This window comes from Mustela lutreola, chromosome 10 (genome assembly GCF_030435805.1).
Source record: "Mustela lutreola isolate mMusLut2 chromosome 10, mMusLut2.pri, whole genome shotgun sequence".
In the NCBI taxonomy this organism is placed as follows: Eukaryota; Metazoa; Chordata; class Mammalia; order Carnivora; family Mustelidae; genus Mustela; species Mustela lutreola.
Window position 1 is genome coordinate 83030953 of NC_081299.1, and position 22468 is coordinate 83053420.

General features: G+C 34.8%; 1 protein-coding gene across 5 annotated transcripts in view; it reads right to left on the bottom strand.

Annotated features, from left to right (window-relative positions):
• The window catches only part of DPYD (dihydropyrimidine dehydrogenase), an 833169-nt gene that overhangs the window by 415074 nt on the left and 395627 nt on the right, over window positions 1-22468 (bottom strand). For all 5 annotated transcript variants that reach the window (XM_059138489.1, XM_059138488.1, XM_059138490.1 and 2 more), the window contains one exon: window positions 12220-12404. In XM_059138489.1, the coding sequence (XP_058994472.1) occupies window positions 12220-12404 (185 nt within the window). The remainder of the gene's footprint in view (window positions 1-12219; window positions 12405-22468) is intronic.

Here is a 22468-nt window from a genome sequence, read left to right on the forward strand (position 1 = left end):
TTCTACTGTGATATTTTCAGGATCTCCACGCAGCCCCAGGTATCAAGGTTGGAGATTTGGCATGGAATTTGTAACACCAATAGACCGTTTAGACCAAGTGACTTAAGAGTGGCTAATTTCTTTCATACTCCCTTAGCACCCACTGAGGTCAGGTTCAGTACGACATGGATCAGATTTTTCAGTTATTTTTTCTAATCATTCTAATCTGGCACTATCTGCCTGAAGTAGCAATCTACTACTGTATTGGTAAGGATATATTCTGCCTTTATGGAGACAATTTCATTTTAAATTACTTTTCAGGTCAAACGCTGCCATTTAATAAAGGTTTGGAACCCTATATAAAGTCAATAAAAGGCATTAAAATCCCTTATTAGTCATGGTATTTTCTTTCCCTATCACCAACTAGATAGTTTTGTTTTCATAGCTCCATTGGATATAGGCTCATTCCTCATTTTTACCCCTGATTTCCTTTTATAACATATAGACGTTACAAATAGTAAATCCCCCTTCATACACAAAAAGCTATGCCATTTTACAAACAGAAACTTCAATAGAAAAAAAAGTCAAGCTTCTGATCCTTAATAATTATTTTGAAATATTTAGCTAGGGAATTCGTCAAAAATTAACATGACTCTACCATCAAAGAGGCAAACTCTACAGATAGTCTATGGGGTTTATCGTATGCTTATTTATAAACACTTGAAACAAACTTCACTTTTCAATGACTATAAGCAATTTAACTTCACTACTTCTCACTGGAAGGGATAAAAATGAGATCACATGCACTTCTGATTCTAGTTCAGTCTAAAGGCATAGTTTACCAAAGAGAAATTGGGCTGAAGTCATTTCAATGCAGTGATCCTGACCAAGTGGAAAAACTTAGCATGGAAACAGCATTTACCCATGACATACTTCAATATTATTTTTTGGAGTCTATCACTATCTCAAACTGAATCCATTATGATTTAAAAGTGTCTTTTTATTGATATTCATTGTTTTTCAACCTGACAGTGGCCAATGATTCATATCAATCTTCTTTTAACATAGGAATTAAAGAGTTTGCCATATATCTTAAACTGAAGGACACTTTTTCAATAGGTCTCAGGATTTTAATACAGTTGTCATTTGAAAAGCCTTACCTCCTCTCAGTTGGAGAGGTGTTTAGGAAAGAAGAAGCCAGCTCCGTCGATAAGATTGTTTTTATCTGAAGCAGTGAAGGATTCAAAAATTAGTATGACATATCGATGATGCCTCTTTTTTTTTTTTTTTTAAAGGCATTTTTATTCTCTAAGTGCAGGAACACTGCAGTTGGCTGTCAATCATTAAACCACAAAATGGAGTCCTTTGCCTGGCAAAGAGATCTGCAACTATACCAATACTGGTAAACTAACCACCAAATTATAGCCTTTTCTCTTGCCTCACCCAGATTTCACAGGGGCTGCACACCCAAATAAATGCCTCTTGGCTACCCATTCATCTAACAGCTGGAAAGATGACACTTGACATTTGGAAACTTTCCTGTGAAGATTGCTGCAAGGCTTTCCCATTAGCTTCCTGGTGAGACTGTAAGGTCGAATAAGCTGCCTCAAAACCTGCAAAGGGTAACGGAAATACTCTAATATTAAGCCTGGGCAATTTAAATTTCTAATTCTCAAATCATAGTTCTTCAGATATTGTAGAAACCACTGGAATATTTCAGGGCAAAAGAATGCCTTTGAAGATGTGAAATTAAAATGGTATTTTAAGCAATGATAATGATAACAAGTGTCTTCAAAGTTGGCACTGAAGTTCTTCTAAGCAATGGAGACTTGGGCATAGATAAGTTCCTCTAAGTTTATTTTCTAAAATCCCAGACTGTCACATTTTTGGCAAATGCTCATCTTTGTACCGAGCAATAATCTTTAATATGAGACACAGAGGCTATCATTGTTTAGATTTGATTTTCGCATATAAAAAATTATCAGAGATAGCTTTAAAATCCTTACAATCCAACAACGTGGGCTCTTTTTGAAAATCAGTGAACCTGCTATAAAATAAAAATGTAAATATTCTATTATGAAGACAATGCTGTGATCTTAAAAATCTTTCAAGTATAAACATATGCCTTTGTCCTCTTTAGAAAGGTAATTCCTTTAAAAGAGATCCCCATATCAAAAAGTTTAAATAACCTGACTGTTCATGAAAGATATTAGAAAGACAAAATCCCTCACATAATCTTCAACCCTAAAAGTGGCAGAAGGTGAAAGATTTCATTTATTGATATGAACGCACATAATTCAATTAGCTTTATAGCAATGATCCTTTCACACTGAGCTCAGTTTTTAATTCCCCATCTTCAAAGTGTCCTTACAATTTTCTATTCTTGTTTGTTAACTCAGTATTTCTCATGTGAAAGATTGACAAGAATGAATAGGCCTCTCTAAATGTTCAGTCGTATGTCCAAATGTAGATAAAATTAATAATATGATTAAAAGGGAAAAATGAAACATTTAAAAAGTATATGCAGAAGGGCACTAAAGAAACAGGAGACATGAATGATGTCACTTTCAGTCTTGAATTAATCAGCATCTGGGATGGAAATAACTTTTTAGAAGTCAGTTTAGTGATGCCAAATTGTACCTTATCAGCAACAATGATAGACAGGGATTCCTACAGATGTGCACCTCATGGCCTCAGATTACAAACCAATACAAGGGCAAGCCTTGCTTCCCTATGCCATTCCATCAACAAATCCACCAAAAAAAGTCTTAGCTCCAAAAAATGGAATACTTAGCTATGACTGGACTCCTTTCTCTTCAGACTAAAATCACAACCACTCAATGGTGAGACTATGGCATGAATCTCTCTCCACTAGGTACTGAAATCACAAATTCATTTCACATAGCCTATTGAACTGCCATCAGATGATAATGACTTTCTGTCACTCTTGACCTGGGGCAGATTTGAACTAGTGACCAAGAGGTTAAAGGCTCTGTATCTTATTACCAATCCCCTGAGATACCTAGTCCCCTCAACAACTACTGATTCTTTTGAGCCTCAATCGAACCAAAAGAAAACACACAAAAACCTCAAGTAAGAGAAAAATAGGCCATCAATGCAAGGAATTTTTAATAGTTTTGAAGAACTTTGCAAACTCCTATTTCAAAATGTACCCATATACTATATACAACTCAGTAGAACCACATTAACTATTAGAGAACTTCACTATGACCTTCATTAAAATATCATATAAGCTTTACTGTAGAGCTAGAAAACACTGTAGAAAGCTAAAACTTAAAAGACACTTGCGCTCCGTGATCTTACAGGGTTAAGAAAGACATTTTAGACCCAGTAAAATGGCAGAATATTTATGTGTATATGTTCTAAGATAATTCTGCCACAAGAATTTGTTTTGAGGGGGATGACAAGTTGGAAAGAATAACACAGATTCATAACTAAAATAATCCAAACAGTATCAAAATAATCAAACCCTTAACATGGATACTTATTATAGGAATATACCATGTTTAATAAAGGATAAATTTTGAGGAAGACACAAAAAGAATATCATTTGGGAAGATGCAGGTAGGCAAACTCATGTATGTAGTAGAACCACTGAAATGAAACAAAAAATGAAAAAAAAAGTAACTTTATGTTGTTGCTGAAAGCTGACCTCAAATGGTGGCAGTGAATAAACAGTACTGTGTAACCATTCAACCTCAGTTCAGTGACTCCTAAACTCACTTGTAAACCTAGCAACCAAAACTTTTTTTTTAATATGTTTAATGTTCCAATGCCTCCTTTCCTATCCTCTGCAGTTTCTCATCGTGTTTGAATTTCACAGAAGGAATTCTACTTGAAAGAAAGGAGGTCTTCTTTTCCTTTTCATTTCCTGTCTATATTTGAAGACTCCTTATATAATTCCTTTCCTTTATTTGAATTTCTATCCCTACCTATCCTTTCCATATTTATCCTTCCACTAATAACTCTTGTCTTTTGCCCCTCAATATTTATCTTTATAACACTGCAAGTGCTTCTCTTGCAGAAACATGTAAGTTTACTTGATCCCTTCCACTACTAGTAATAAATACTGTGGTGTTTCAGTGTTGCATCTAAAAGATAGTAAATTTAAAATAGAATTCTGAATCACAGAATAATGACATGGAGGATACTCTAATGATGTAATCAAATCCACAGGTTTAAAGATGATAATTTTCATATACTTGGACCAATTTTATTTGACAAAATGTCTCATGTTGGTAAGATCATCTTCTCAGAAATAACATGATGACTTCAAAAAAAGAGTTTCTTATCTCGGATCAGAACTTAGAAGCATTTAGCCTATATTCCATTCACAAGTTTTCTCTTAATGGAGGACATAGCACAGTGAGATAACACATAGTCTATTTTCCTCTACTTTTTTGTGACGAAATGTGTTTCTACGTTAATACTAAAACAAAGTGCTCAATTTTCTAAACAATTGTATTTTGGTACATTACTGACATTTTTGTCAATATACCATTTTATAAATATATTTTGTATTAAGACTTGTCTTTGGTACAGAAGGACATTGGGCATCATATGGTTTCCCTTAACAACCTGGTTGCACCTAACAGACTCACTAGACTAATAATATCTTCCCTCCTGTTCCTCTGTGAGGTACAAAGGAAGGACAAGCAGTGCTGAGTCTCTGTTATGAGGAGGGTACCTGTGTGTCTATGAACATTCTACCCTTCCCCTTGAGTTCTGTGCTTATGGAATCAGTTGTATGGTCCTCACCCCATTTGTGTTGGTTATAAATGTAAATCAAAATTGTGTAAATTGAAGAGCTCTATGAATGTGAAAAGAAAGGGGGTAGAGTCTGTGAAAACTAAATTGAATATTTTCAAAAGCTATGATAAAGGTGAGTTGCTAAAAAAGAAGTTGCTATGAAATTAGATGTGGGTTAAACAAATGAAATGACTGACAGGCAATCCTACAAAAATCCAGGACATTTATCTTTGTTTGTTGAAAGTATGGCTCCACTTTAGAAAACAAAACCAGAAGTTGTAGGCAGCATGTTATAAACAGGTTTACACAAGAAACAAGATAGAACTCTAACCATAAGATTAAAAAGAACTTGGCTCTGCTTTTTTTTCTTTTTAAGAAAAATGAAGAGGAGAATATACCTATGGTTTTTAAAATGAAATGACATGCTTAATATACACGTATATCCTTTTTGTAACTCCCCATTTTAACTTTTTCAGATTAATCAACTAATTATTGATTTTTGTTTCCTAGACTAAGAGCACTTTTTTATATTCCTCTGTTTTTTAAATGAATGTTCTGGATTTAACCAACTTATTGTTAATGAATGTCTGGATTTACCTATGTAATTAAAGTGCCTCTTCTTTATCCTCAATTAACAATTAAATTTAGGTCTTTAATTATATTAATTGAGCTAATTATCCCTCTATTTTATTTCCCTGGAAGTTAGGAGATGTGGAATAATCTTAGAACTTTTCTAGTCACTTAATCATTCTGGTTAAAGTGTATTTTTAACCAGAACTAAGTTATACATAAGCCACAGTCTCCAATCACAATCTTCTGATTTCAATTTCAACTACAGAGGGACTCTCAGGCAGAGTTCTAATGCATTATTTTATTTTTAAATTTTAACACATACTGTGGGGGAAGATGTCTAGGCCTGCAGATGATTAGCAAGAACAAGAAACCAGAGTTGAAAAATATTAGGAAAGTAGTTCAATCCAGGGGAAAATAACAAATAGACATATGTATGTTCAAATCCTGGCTTTGATACTAAGAGGATACTTAACCTAGAACAGTTTACTTTAACAATTGAGACTTTATTTTTAAGAGCTATGAAATAAAGATAAGGATACCCATGGGGGTATCTGGGTGGCTCAGTCAGTTAAGCTTCCAACTCTTGATTTTGGCTCAGGTCATTATGACAGGGTGGAGATCCAGCCCCACTGTTGGGCTCTAAGCTCAGGGTGGAGTCTGCTTGAGATTCTCTCTCTCTCTCCCTCTGCCCCTCCCTCCCCTGGCTCTCCCTCTCTCTCTCACTCTCTCTGTGAAATAAATAAACTAAATCTTTAAGGAAATAAAGATATAAAGATAATGATACCCACTGTAAACAAAACCTACACAATATATAACAGAAGCTAAACAAATAGTAGCTGTTATTACAATGACAGTAAATATAACAGGTATGTCCAAGGAGGGTAAAAATCAGGGAGCACTTTTTTTTCATGAGTCTTTTCCAATAATTCTAGTCAACACTGATCTCTGCTCTTGGACTACTTCAGAATTTATTGGTTGTAGTAAAATTAGCTTTCGATTTTATTATATGTCTGTTCTCTATGTCACATGGGTAATCTTTGCATTTACACATTGCTAAAAAGCAACTTTTGAAGAAAGGTTGATGGGTTCATGTAGTTAATTTCTTTTCTTCCTAGTACAGAACTTTTTGTCTGTCCACATACACGCACCCATGCATACAGACATGCACACAAAGACAAAGACATGCACATCAGCTAAATAAATAAATAAATCCACTGGAAAGATGCAAGTGAAAGTGCAAAAAATTTTAAATTCAATAGAATTCAACAGTCATTCTTTCAGTTACATACTCTTTCTTTGGGTACACTCAAAATCATTTTAGATACTCAGTAATTCTTATTCAAGCAGAAGAAAATAATTCAAATATGCCTCAACTCCTACTAACATCACAGTAATATAAACAACAATGGTGAAGTCATATTGGATCATTTAAAAGCACAACTAAATAAAGATTTTTAAAGATGCCTCAGTGGCTCAGTCTGTTAAGCAGCTGCCTTCAGCTCAGGTCATGATCTTAGGGTCCTGGGATCAAGCCCAGGCCTACATAGATCTGGATTCCTGCTCAGTGGGGAACCTGCGTCTCCCTCTTCCCTGCCCCCATCCACTCATGCTCTCTTTCACTCTCTCTCTCTCTCTCTCAAATAAAATCTTTTAAAAATAATAAAATAAAATAAAGAATTTTAAGGAGAGAAATGTTGACATATTGGAAAATGTTTCTCTATATATTAATACAAGATATGACCCTATCACTTCTTATGCAAACAACTCCTATCACATTTCTGCTTCATTATACACCCCCAATTAAAATCCTAAACCAGGTATTCTTATCATATCCTAACCCCAGTATAATCACAGATCTTTTCTCCCATTTTTCCTACATATTCTCTATGTTCAGGGCCTGCACAAACTCAGAATGCCTTTTGGTGAAATGGAAAGAAGCCACTGCACAGGTTTAAGTCTTATAGCACAAGCAGAAAGCACCTTTGTGACAATACAAGAAGGCACTCCCTCCTCTGAATTGAAGCAGCACAACAAAAGATACCACCATTCAGGGAGCGGAGCTTGGTTAGGATTTCAGCCAGCTAGTACCCTTATCTGGGTGCCCCTGGGCAGTAAGCAAGCTCTACAATCTTAGCCAGGAGGCCCCTTTAAGTTCCACCAATTCAAATCACTGTTTTTCTTATCCTCCCTCTTTGTGTCTGGATTTTGTGAAGCCTTTGCTGACTCCACATCCTGATTGATGCCCACATCCAGATAAAATCAATCATTATCTCTTTCATGCTACCCTGTGCCTTTACATTTTTTATTACCAAGTTTATAATATTGTATTAGATGTATGTTTATACCACTGTCTTTTCTACCAGACTGTGAGATTATTAATGGCAAGTTTTATGTTTTAATTCACATTTGTAAACCTACAGATTAGCACTATCTAAAGATGAAAGCAATATCTTTTAAAAAATTATTTACTGAATGAATGAATGAATGAATCCATGCATGAATGACTCCATGGATAGCCAGGCGATGTATATGAATGAAGTAACAAATGACTAAATAAAATGTTTTCATAATTACCAGCAATAGCCTCTTTGAATCTTTGTTAAAATCCGACACTATGCTTTCCCTTCGAAATGTCCTATTTTGTAAATGTTCTCTAATACCATTTTAGTATCTCTAATTATTATTGCTCATTTATTAATAAATAGTTTATTTACCCTTGAAAAGCCCATGTCCTGAAGTGACAAAGTAAGCCCTCAAGTCACATAGTTTGCAATCAGGTCTGTTTAATTCAGAGGCCAAATTTCTAACTGCTGTGTTTTACCTCTCCTCATTTATTTACTTCAGTACTCTCCCAAAGTCAAGTATCTTGGGCTCAACAGCTGGTACTCAATAAATGGTAACTGATCAAGTTAACTAATGAAATCTAAGTGAAGCTCTCTTCAGACAACTATGGGAATTACTAAAATCCCAACAGGGGTATCTTGAAATAATCACATGAGTCTGAAAAAGCGTTTTACAAATAAATTCAAAATATCCAATTGCAGTGATTGCATGCATGAATTAATACTATAATGTGTGTATTAAATCATTTTTAAAGTACACTATCTAGTGTCCCATTCCCCCCAAAACTAATGTAAAACACAAGACAAGCAGTGATAAACCTTCACTCATGAATACACTTTAGGCATTATGAAATTTTTCTTAATGGATGTTGCATTTGAAGGAAACGTTATTTATTTACAGTTAATGAACTTATATAACAAACTCATTCATTTTCTTAACTCCTCTTTAAATTCCTTTACAATGAATTATCTCATTCTACATATTTTTCCTATTTAATAAATATAGATGAATACACTATTTTGAGGGCATAACAATACACAAGCATGGCAACTGGCTTTGCAGAGACAGATCAGTAAGCAGGCTTCCGTCAGGGAAACAGGGTGCCACAGAGCACACAGGAGGAACATGTTCTTGGAAGGGGAGGAGGAAGAAAGACCTGAAGGACAAGTAGGATAGAAACAAAAGAAATGAGGGGAGTAGGGAAAAGTCCCAGATTCAGAGGTCTTGGTGTGCTAGGGGAAATGCAAGTTAGCATCACAAGCCCAGGAGATCAGGTCTTATCTTGAGTGCAAAGAGGAGCCTTTGAAAGATTTTACATGAAAAAATGAGGATCAGACTTTTACTCCTGAAGGATGACTCTGGCTGCAGTATAGGTTCCTTGGATTTGACAAACGGAAGAGTGGAGGCAATTTTAAGAGGCGAAAGAGGCCAGAGCTAAGTTAATGACAGTGTGGAGAGAGAAAAATTTCACTTTGTCTATATGTTCCTTTTTAGTCCTATCACTGCTTAGCACTTTGCAACCAACAGGCAGGAAGGTGGAAGTGTTGATTTTACTTGACAGAGATTTTACCTGCTTTCCATTTCTACTCCATCTTTAAAATGCAATTCAATACTTTGTTTGACAAGTCCAAAGCTTTCAGCCAAAACCAAAACTCTTACTGGTCAGGAATTTTTTTAATTTTATATTTCAAACACTATCATTCCTAGCAATATGTATTTTAAAGCATGCACACTTTTCTTTTTCATCATACCTAAAATTCTGTTTCTTTCCTTTTATGGGTAAGTGGAAGCTAAATAAAATGATTTCTCTTTTTTTTTTTTTCAGTACACATTTATTAGACTCAGGGATGTAGAAGATAAAAGTAAAGTCAAAAGAAAAACACCCTTAGGAATCCTCTTGAATGATAACTGTGAAGTAGGACAAAATCACAATTATCACAAATATAGTAAATATTCTCTAAGTACTTTAATCTAAAAGCTATAAATGGATTTAAATCTTTAGAAAAAGCATTAACACATGCCATTTTCCACTGTCCCTCATTCAATTTTACTTTTCAGATCTGTTCAGTATCTCTGACTTCCCACCATTTTTATTCTTGTAGACTAAATTCATGCATTCACTAGGTATCATCTGGCCTCGCACAAGGGCCTTTTCTCCTATCTCCTGATTCTAGTCTCATTTCTTCAAGAAATTAACAGAATGGTAAGTGAGATGTATGGTCAACCAAAAATTGTATTCAGCACAAAAAAGCAAACAAATTAAAGTAAGTATATGAAAGAGTATACATGAGAGAGAGAGAGAGAGAGAGAGAAGAGAATAAAATTTAAATAAATGGTTCATAAGTAAAGATGTGTACAACAGTATTATCTTATAATGAGAAAAATATGTATGCATAAACACACTAGTATAAATTTTTCATCTATATTTTAAGAAGTAGCTTATTCTGAGATTGTATTGTTTTCTACTTTTCTCATCAAACTTTATTATTTCTTGTATATATAATAGAGTATTTGTTATAATTTCATGTATTCAAGTGCTTGCTTTAATGCCATTACACAGTAAAACAAAAAGCTGTGAGGCCTATTTTGGTTTCAAAATGGAATTTGAAAACTGTATTAGTCTTAAGTAATCTAGAAGTCAGTAATTAGATGTATAATGAACACTGATTTAGAGGCTTTGAAGCTGGGTATCAGAAATGTTAAATATTGGAGGTGGAACAGATTTGGGAGAGTATGTTTAGTTTAATAGCAATGAAGTAGAAATGTAGGTAACCAAGTGATGTCCAGTAAATCTGAAATATAATGAGACACACAAGTGAAGATTATCAGCAGACAGCTGGATCACAGAAGAACAGAGATGGAAATACAGATGAGGGAGTTATACAGAGGTACAACTTGGACTATTGAGAGTACTGTGACAAGAAGAGTAAAATGAGGAGAAATACAGGGTGAGGGGCACCTGGGTGTCTCAGTGGGTTAAAGCCTCTGCTATCGGGATCAAGCCCCCTATTGGGCTCTCTGCTCGGGGAGAGTTGGGGGAGACTGCTCCCCCCACCCCAGCCCCTCTGCCTGCCTCTCTGCCTACTTGTGATCTCCTTCTGTCAAATAAATAAATAAAATCTTAAAAAATAATAATAAAGAAAACAGGGTGATAATTTTTGCAACAGAATGAGCAAGAGGAGCCAAATCAGGAGTCCATCTTGGGCAGCTGAACCTCTCCACTGTGTATCTCGGAGGCTATGGAGACTCTCCAAAATATAGGTGACAAAGACTGGAGCAGAAGCTACTACCAGCTTTTGCTCTCTTGGGTTCCCAGGTTTCTGCCTGTTAAAACTGCATTCCTTTTCCCTTTTTCCCCTAAGTCTCATCCCTTTGGACTTAGGACTGATTTGGACAGCATTCTTAATTTTAGATTTGTCATCTCCACACAATGTTGTTTCCTAAATCACATTTTTATCTCTATGCATGACCTGTAAGCTGGTTACACCCATTTTTAGAGACCTTAGAAACCAGCTACAACCCGGACCACAACAACCCAAGCCCCACTCCTCAGAGATGCTGGGCTGAGGTGGGATTAGGTCAGGGAATTGAACATAAAAAATATGATACAATCAGTACCAAGTCCAGGCTGTACCTGGTAGTAAGAAGTCCTGCATAGGTTACAGAAAAAAGATAGGAGGACAACCGTAAAGACTAAATGGTCATGGCAAAGAGGAAGAGAAATATTCAGGGAGACATTAAAGGCAAAGTGAATTTTGTCAGTGTGTGGGAAACAAACAAAAGAAATTGAAAGAGAGGCAGACAGCATGTTATGAATAGAGTCTTTCCCAAATAGGAAAGAAAGAAGAATTGTATTTATAAGAGTAAACCTTTCCAGAAACATTTTGTATAAAGGAGATCACTATATCTACATTTAATCCAATTACAGAGCAAGAAGAAAACAAAGCATTTTGTCAAAAAGTAGACAACTGAGATGTAGTAATTATGGCTTTTTTCTTCCTCATAACCACCCAGTTACTGTAAGAGTATGTTCAACTTTATATTTTATCATTTTTATATTCTGCATTTGTTTCATAAGATTAAAGAGTGAAAAAATTACAATCAAAATTTATAAAATATTTGTTTTCTTTTCAATTAGGTGCATATAATTGGGGAAATGGATAGGAATCCATCTCATTCAAATGGACAGACAACATAGTTTTCTGGACTGTGTAAGATCATTAGGAATATAGATCTTATCTGCTATCACATTGTTTACCATTCAGATTTGATAAATGTATTATCTATGTCTTTAAGTCATTGATAAATATTTTGAACACAGCAAAACTAATAACTTCATGGGGTTTCCCTATAGAAATGCACACTGAATCTTCAATCAGTTAAGCGGTTGTGTTATCCAGTCCATGTTAAAAAAATTTTGTCCAAGTAAATATATGTATAGGTATATGTCATATACTACCATATACAAATTCTCATATGAATGCATAGCAAAAATAAATGAAGAAGTATATATCCATTGGAAAAAATTGGCTAAAAGTGATGACAAATGCCCACCTGTATATATTTGTGAATGTACCAAGAAGCTTGCTTTCCATCATTCACTGATTCCACTGTAGTATTAGCCACACCAACAATATCACCACCTGCAAACACCCATGGTTCACTGGTTTGCATAGTTTCTGGATCTACTTCTGGGAGATTCCATCTGTTAAATTTTAGAGGGCTCAAGGCTTCTTTTACTGGAAGAAAAAAAAAAAGAAAGATAAGAGGCAATGACTAATCTCTGCATCGCGTAACAATAATTTGAAAATTAAGAAAAATTATGACTTAATTATTGTTCTTGGGACTCAAACAACTGTTATTAATGAACCATAAAAATGGAAAGTTAATAAAATACCTGAGTTAACAATACATCTAAAGCATACTGACTTAATCAATTCAAAGTATACCTTACATGTAGATTTTAAAGATTACAGATTTGGGCAATATGTCAGATCTAGTATTTATTGTCTAGAAAGTACAGATCCAAAAAGAAGGGAAGCACATCCTTTCAAATATTTTAATGTGTATAAAATCCATTTAAATCCCTTTAAATGAACATAAAATGAATTTTCTAAAAATTTCTTTGTCCACACCATTATTCTTATGAATATGATATTACTCATACAATCCTAAACTTGTTACTGTGTGTAACAGGTAAAAGTTATACTGTGAATTTGGGTCAATGGCCAGTCTCTTCCCTTCACAATAAGAAATTTTATAAATAAAACAAGACAAAATCTTCTACTTTTTTAAAAATTTTTTAAAATTTTTATAAACATATATCTTTATCCCCAAGGGTACAGGTCTGTGAATCGCCAGGTTTACACACTTCACAGCACTCACCATAGCACATACCCTCCCCAATGTCCATAACCCCACCCTCCTTCTCCCAACCCCCTTCCCCCCAGCAACCCTCAGTTTGTTTTGTGAGATCAAGAGTCACTTATGGTTTGTCTCCCTCCCAATCCCATCTTGTTTCATTTATTCTTCTCCTACCCTCTTAACCCCCCATGTTGCATCACCACTTCCTCATATCAGGGAGATCATATGATAGTTGTCTTTCTATGCCTGACTTATTTCGCTAAGCATGATACCCTCTAGTTCCATCCACATCGTTGCAAATGGCAAGATTTCATTTCTTTTGATGGCTGCATAGTATTCCATTGTGTATATATACCACATCTTCTTGATCCATTCATCTGTTGATGGACATCTAGGTTCTTTCCATAGTTTGGCTATTATAGACATTGCTGCTATAAAATCTTCTACATTTTAACCAAATTATTTGCACCTAATGGTAAGCAATTCAGTGGACCCAGAATACAGCTACATTAGCTATCAGATTCTATTTTATAAAAATCAACAAATGCACACACTACCATTGGTTCTTTGTGCATATTGCTTTGCAAAAAAAAAAAAATTTAAATTATTTGTTATGTTATAATGAATCTAAATGTGTTATGGGACAAGAAAGATTTTGAGTTCCTTTAAGAAAAATATCTAAAGAAATATCCTTGAGTACACACATAATTCTAATAACTGGAAGAGGTCAAAGATACAAGTTACCAAAAGGGTTCATCAAGAGAAGAAGGACATAAAGATAGTAGCACCATCTATAATGGAGCAAACTGAGCCAGTGTTCCAGATTAAATGCTCTCTCCAGGTATTCATGTCATGAATTTTAAGTACAGCATCTTGGGACAGACTTTCGGTGCTATTCTTTACTTTCATTCAAAAGAGAATATAACAACTTAAATAGATTATAAATTTTTGGAACACAAAAGTTATTTCTTAAATAAATTAATGAGACAAGTTTAAAATAAAACCACCAAATGTAAAAAAAAAAAAAAAAAAAAAATTCTGATACCTAAAACCATTTCTTCTAAACAATAATAGAAAAGCAAGACATAAAAATAAACCTTTATAGTTTTCTATCTGCAGAATATTAGAATTTTAGAAAACTATTTACAGAATTACTGTTGATTATCTGCTCCCCACACGACTGTAGGTTCCATGAGAATAGCAATGTGTCCATGCTGCTGGCCACTGTACCACAAAGCCTACTACAATAGTTGCAGCATAGGAGACACTCAAGTCAATGCATGAGTGCATGGATGAATGAATGAATGAATGAATGAACAGATGGGGTAATGTTATTGTGCTCAGGTTTTTATTTTAAAAATCTGATAGTGTTTATATCTCTGATGTGATTTCACCTTTCATCGAGAGTAAAATTAAATATTCATGTAATTATTTTCAATGTAGAACGGCATTTTGACAAGATCTTTCTAATGTCTTTAAAGGTTACATGAAAAGATACCTTTATCATTTGTTCTCCATAGCATAACAGATCATCACTACCATCTGTTGACAGGTACTTGAGTTGCAACAAAGTCAATAGTGAGCACGGCTTATCAATTCAACCTATTACAATAATAATGGTAACTGGAACACACCACCATTGAATGGTTTATATAATGTGAGATAGAGTGAATAAAAAATAATTCTCCTGTAAGAAATGACCTTATTTGTCCAAGACTTTGATATGCCTTTGTTCTATATAAAGAACTGAAATAAAGATTTTTAAATGAGAAGGAATCCAAAATTATTTCACCAGGAGATCAAAGCCCTTTTATATATGTTCTTCACTTTTTTTTTTAACAGGAATATCCTTGAAGGTTAGCACAGATTTCACTCTAAGCTTGAGCAAGGTAGGGATTATGCCTTAGTTATCTTTGATTTCCCATAGCAGTTATTACAGTCAAAGACATATATACTGTGAAGTTTTTGAAGCTTAAGCTTCAGGGTCTCTCACTTGCATGGTCCTCTTTTAAGGCCCTGTGCCTAAATTTGAATTTGTAATTCTTTTTCTTTTCTTTTCTTTTTTTTTTTTTTAATAAAGGAGACCTCAAATTATTAATAAACTTCAGTCCTCACAAAACTTGAATTAACCCTTGAGTACAGTGCATTATACACACCAGGTGCTGACTAAATGCCTGCCGAATGAAAGGGAAGTTAAGTAATATGCGTTATAATTCCTTGTGACTTAAAAATGTATATAGTGTGATTTACTTTAATATTAGAGCTCCATCACTAACTTGGTCAATAAGTAGTCAGGAGATGTTACTGTAAGTTTATTAAGTAAATCTTGCTTTTCTTAAAATATTTGGCACCAACACCGTAAGCCATCCTAGAAGCATTTATTTGTGAATTCAAAAGCACTATTCCATTTATGGGTCTTTCCATGATGTATGCATTGTATGAGTCTATGTCTCAAACATTCATACATACTTATGTTTACTTTTGAAAATATACTCTTTCCTCAATATTTGATTCATTTATCCTTGAAGTCTTGGATGTGAATATTAACTGTTTTAATTATTTTATCATTTGTAATATCCAGCTAACCTCACTAATAATTAAACAACTCTCTAACACTGTGTTCCAAAAAAGAAGAGGATTTTTCTCTTGTATTGAAAATGATCTCAGTCCCCTTTTAAAAACTCTCTACTCCATTTTCTCCCTAATCTTTTTAGAAGACTTCAAGTTTAGCATGTCCATAGTTTCATTTTAAAAATAAGTAGAAAAAACAATGAGGTCAAGCAGTAGGTTATGATGTTATTAATACATTACAGAAAAGCTTATATCACTCAAAATAGAGATCATTTGTTTCCACTTTAATATCCATATGTTGATTGGGGCACCTGAAAGGCTCAGCGGGTTAAGCCTCTGCCTTTGTCTCAGGTCATGATCTCAGGGTCCTTGGGATCCAGCCTTGAATCAGGCTCTCTGCTCAGCGGGGAGCCTGCTTCCCCCTCTCTCTCTGCTTGCTTCTCTGCCTACTATGATCTCCTTCTCTCTCTCTGTCAAATAAATAAATAAAATCTTAAAAAAATATATCCATATGTTGATTTGTCAATATCTACAAGGGATTTTTGGCAAAATAGAATATAGACAACTTATATGACTGTAAAAGAAATGCTACAGTAGGTTAAAAAAAAAAAAGCTTTCTATCAGTGGCATTAAGGAGCTAATGCAAGAATGACTGTTCATTACAACTTGAACATCAAATGACTAGGATAATTTCCCTGTTGGCACAGCGGGCTCTGTATTTAAGTATATGAGCTATATGCATCCATCTGTATATTTGTATATACATAAATTCCAAAATTTATAATAAAATAGACATAAAGGAAGGGGGAAATAATCCATTAATTTATTGAAACTTTGGCTCAGATTACGAATCCAAATAACACCTTTCATGATTTCAATGACTCTTGAGATATAGTAATTCCTATTATCTAACCATATTTTGTAAGCTTCAAAGTATTCAATTTAGAACTCAAATCGAGGATACGGTGAAAAAAAATACATATGTATTTTATGCATAATTTGTCAGAAAGAAGTTCATTTATTTAGCTGCTTCTTATGAGGAAGACTTTCATCCTCCTCATCATTGTAACTATACTTCTATGAACTCCTCACAGCTCCCTTACATCTCTGCTGATACATTTAACTTGAAATACAATGAAAATAAATCTCAGAAGCACATCTTCTGTTCTGACTTTATCTAGCTTGGAAGGAGTGAAAGCATAAGTGGATGAAAAATGTATATTTACATTTGCAAACTAAATAACTGCTTGCCATTTCCTATGAAGTGTTAAATGAATATTAATAGAAGGATTGTATTTTTTTCTTCCTTGTTTATAAAATAACGGGAGTGAGGGGAGAGGGATTTTCTGTTATGATATGCGTACTTTTCCCACAGATTTCCATGAGGTTGCATCTTGATGGAGGCTGCAGCATATGTCCCAGTGGCTCCACAGTTGAACAGAAAAAGAACTTGAAAAAGAACCCTAAAACATGCTTATTCACAGTCTATATTATTCTGCAAATGGGAGAGAAATGTGTTAAGTGATATGGTGCTTGGAATTTTATGCAGTCTTTAAAAAGAACGAAAACATCCTTAATTCATACCAAACATTCAGGATTTATGTTAATTTTCTGCTTTAATTACTACTATGTTCAAATGAGCTTATTTAAAAAACAAAGACACTCTGAGGTGGCTTTAAAACAAGAAATGGTTTTGAAATAAGAACTTTTAGTCAATTTAATGTTATGCATGAAATGATTTTTTTATATAGACTTAATTGTATTGTGACACACAAGTTCTTCAATAAGCCACAGCTTAAAATTGCAGAAACCGTCCCTCAGGGACACATCACTAGCAGATGCAGATTGCCAAGGTCAATTAAACTGATGTAGCTGTGCTGTCATATACATAGAAGAGAAACCCACGAGCATATGACAAGTATATTTCTCAGTATTTATAAAAAGATGTCAAGAATGTTATATTTTAGTACATAAATATAAATTAATTCTGCATAAACAATAAAACAATACAACAGAAATCATAATGAAGAAGGATTATTAGTATTCTTTGGAGTGCTTGCAATGCTGTAAAACAATGGGGGGGCTAAAAAATTTCAGCATTTATAATAAAATGATATCTTGAAAACATGGATGAATTCATCTATATGCTTGTTGTTTAATTTTGCATAACCTATTAGCCAATAGGACCAAAGCACAATGAAACAAAAAGGCGAGCTGAGGAGATAATCTCAGTAATTCAGAGCTGAAAGCAAAATCTCACCAAGAGCAAATGAATTCTAATTACAGGGCCAGGATATCAGAGTTCTGCTTCAATAAAATAACCTGGGGTAAGGAAGGGAGAGGCCCAGAGAAAGCCTTCTACTCACAATATCAAGTCTGCGTGCATGAGCTTTTCTTCACGTCTCCCTTCTGCCTAAGTATTGGAATCAGTATGCAGTCCATTCACAGACGCAATGGAACCCACCGTGAAGATTCATCATTGTCCTACTGTAAACCCCTCAAATGTTAACGTTGATTCTGCACCTTCTCACTTCGCCAGGACCTCAAACATCTCTGACTCTCTTTAGAATATTGTATTTCCCATATTCCCGCTCTCCTCTCATCTATTTTGAAAAACTTCAGTTTTGGCATGGTTCTCTTTTCTTATTCTAACCTCCCCCTTTACCTAATTTTAGAGTCATTTCCCCTGACTGTCTACCTTCTTCACCACCCAATTATTCCTTCCAGGCTGTCCCTCTAATGGAAATATGATCTTCAATGGTCCCTAAATTCTGTGACCTCAGTCCTCCTCCCTTCTGCCTTCCGGTAGCATCTGATATTTACACCCCATCCATTTTGATCTCTTTCTTTGATTTGCACAATGCTACTCTATTCAGGCTCTTCTTATCTTTAAACTGTCCATCTTGGGCTTGGGCTCCTCCATATCTCATTCTTCTTCTCTGATTGAGTCATGTGTTTTTATTATCATCTCTACGAAAATGACTTCAGTCACAACTTCAAGCTCTTTTGCCCTGGCTCTTTTAGCTGCCTATTCGAGATTCCAGTGTGGACACTGCACTGTCCCTTCCAATTACTACATCCAAAACTCAGTTTACAAGCTTCTCCATCTGGCTTTCACCATTTCATGACTGATACTAGTAAGCTTGTAAGCTTGCTCTTTCACACATATCTTTTACTCATTGTGAGAGCCATTTATACCTTTTCTCTTCTCCTCAAACTTTTGATCAACCAAGCTCCCTTTCCTTGCCCTCACTGTAGGAGAAGGTCTTCTCTTATATTTCATAAAGAACATTGAACCCATTATATGGGAGCCCATTGTCCAAACTATAAACCTACTGGAACTGTGTCCACTCTTTCTCTCTCTTTTTTTTTTAAGAGAGCCAGGTGTGGGGAAGAGGGGCAGAAGGAGAGGGAGTGGGAGAATCTTAAGCAGGCTCCATGCCCAACACGGATACAGAGCCCCACATGGGGCTCAATGTGAGGCTGGATCTCAAAACCCTATGATCATGACCTGAATGGAAATCAAAAGGTTGATGATTAACTGAGCCACCCAGGTGCCTTTTCTTCCTTCTTATTTATAATAATTACAGAACTCTCCCTCTTATCAAAGGTCAGTTCCTCCACATGAACCCTGGGATCCTCTCCTCTTACTTAGTAGGCATTTTGCTCTCTAGATTACATATTCTATTATTTGCCACTCTCTCTGAATTATTTCTCATAAGCATGTACATACATGTACAGTATTTTTTATTTTTAAACCATTCCATTTGCCTCCCAAAACTTCACTAAAACTCTTTTCACTAAGATGATTAATTAGCTCTAGTTGCCACATCCAGTGACTCTCCTCAGTGACTACCTTGTTTCAGAACCAGGCCAGGATGAGGTGAGAAAGGCACCTGAAGAATAAAACTTAAGAAGGTCCCCAGGCTCAGGACTTCAGGCTCAAGTGCAGGTAGGCACCTCACTTGTCTCACCCTAACGGTGGTACTGCCTTCCTCCATTTCTTAGCAGCATTGAACAGATGATCACTTCCTCCTCTTAAATGTCCCTTCGCTTGGCTTCAAAGACACCACAGTTTCTGATTTTCCACCTAACTCCACGATCACTCTTCACCTTTTTCCTATTCTCCTTTCTCAAAGGACACAGAAATAAATCTTAAAAATCTTGGCATAATCTTTGACTCTTCTTTCCATTGATTTCAACCTCCAGTCACTTACCATATTCTGACAATTCATGCAAAGTAAACTCTCCTAGTTACCTCTTACATCTCATTTATATCTCTTCACCTAATGAAGAACATTAAGAAAAGCAATGAACATTTATTGATCCCTTGTATGAGGCAGGTATGATGCTGTATATTCCCATATAATAGTCTCATTTAGAGCACAAAACAATTCTTTAAGGTAGGTATTATCATCTTAAATATAGCCAAGGGGTGGCACGCTCTTTTTTGAATTCAGTTATTTCTGACTCCAAAAACCTCCTTGCAATTGACCTTTGGTATAGGAACAAGAAGCCAGGAATGGGCCAAAAAATAGTCTTCTAAAGTTTCAAAACTAGGAGCCATCAGAGTAATTAAAATGAAGCAGAGTGGGTGTAGAGAGACAGCAAAGAATTCTAATCTTGACCAGCTTTATAATAGCCTTCAGGTCAACTCTTCCTATGGAAACTTTTCTTTTCCTACTTTGTTAAGTTAACCACAACCACTTTCTGTTAACCTAGCCACTATGTGACTTCATTCTAGTTACTTTGCCTCCACCATTCCTTGAGTTTAGGGACCATATCTGCTCCTTCCCCAGCATCTAGCACAAACTGGTAAGAGAGGAACTCGATGAAAAATATAATAGCTGTCCATTCCATTTATTCAGCACTCACATTGTCCTGTCTTGATTATTTTTCTTGTAGATCATATTTCCACAATTACAGTTTGCTCACTGTAGAGAGGAAATCCAAATATTTTCCTTTAAAAAAAAAAGTTTCTAAAAAAAAACCCCAAAACTTCTTTAGTGACAAACACACTGACTAGGAAACAATAGGCACTTGGTTATTTCTTGTGATTGACTTAACTATTCAATTTCTCTACTGCTATAGTTAAATAATATTCAGTTTATATATGCTTGTAGAATTCAGGCAGTGGGGAAGTACTGATTTAATATTCCTCCCCTCCATGAGTAGACTAAGCTTAGGCTCCCCAAGTTAAAAAAAAAAAAAAAAAAAAAAGAAGGATGTCAATAATAGCCTGTAGCAACTCCTTTTGTTTTACTTGTATTCTATAGGGAGTCCTATTCTCATTTCCTAAACTGACCAACTAATCAATTAAGAATTAAAATTGTCCAAGCACTTCACCTTGATTTGCTTATTTCTTTGCAATAATTTCATCTATTTAAAACCCTAAACACCTTGAAGATTTGATTTCATTTTATCTGGGAGAGATCTCCACAAGGAGGTCAGTGTCCTTGAAGGAAATATATGGGGATTGTTTTCAAATTCTCTGTTGGATTCCCAAATGCTGTACTTTGATTTGCTTATTTATATTCAATGATACCATCTACTTAAGATTACAAACTCCTGGAAGGAATAGATCATCCTTTAATCTGATTTGGACCATAATCATCATAATTCTATGCACATTTGGGTGCTTAATACTTCTTGATAATTAGGAGTCAGTGGAAAAAAGTAGAAAGGCTACTGAAATATTTTATATATACTTCCCAGTGAAAGAACCTTTTAAAATGCTGAATGATACCATCAAGTGATATAAATAATTAAAGGAAGGGATTAAGAAAAATGTTTAATATAAAATCCCCATTTGCTGCATTTAAAGCATAAATAAAAACAAACAGAAAGCCGGTAGTAAATTATACTACTGGTGAAAACAATATTATTAAAATATAAGTGAATACTGAAAAATATTTTAATTAACAAAATAAATCAAATGGAAAAGATTCCCTAAATAGAGCTTTAAAAGTAAGTCTATGTGTGTTTGACTGCCATGACTAATTATGTATCCATGTAATGTGTGTTCAATTTGGGCTTATTTAAATAGCAGAAATGCTCATTAGCTGCAGTATATCTGTGAAGCTTCAGTAAACAGTTTAATGGTTTTTATGTTTAACCAATTTCATAAGTTCCTGTAATTTTAGCTTTAGCAGCTCATTAATGTTATTTTTTGATATCCATCTTACGACTTTTTTTCCCTTGTCAATCGGCTGTAGGCATACTTCAATGCAAACTTAAAACATACAGTAGAATATATTTTAAACAATTTTAATACATAACTAAATGCATAATTCAAAAATACGACTTCTCTATATGAACATGAGTGGTATTACCATGCAGTCAAGAAATACCTTTGGTATTGGCGAAGGTTATGCATTCACAATGATAATAATGACAAACATTTATTGAAAATGCCTCCATGAACACATGGCTGGCTCTGACCTAGGCAATATATATGGTTTCTTTGAATCCTCACAGAATAGATGTTATTTCAGTTTTACAGCTGAGGAAACAGAGAGTGAGGTAAGTGACCCAAGTCACAGTATTAGGATTTGAACCTAACTACAAATTAGCTACAGATGTACCAACTAGAAAAGCCTGGAGGTCTTCAGGGACATTTGGAGATAGGTATACACCTAGAACTCAGGAGAGCTCTGTACTTTGGGATTAGATATAGTCACAATGATGGATAAAGTTAATCAAAAACATAAATCCAGGTAAGAGTCAACCAGTTAGTTTTCAAAGTGGCAGCAAGCACAACATGAATTAAAGCCAGAGGGGGAATCGTCAGCATTTTGTGAGACTCAAGGCATTTCTGAGCCACAAAAACCAAGAAGGATAATTTCAAGATGTAAAATACAAGAGAAAT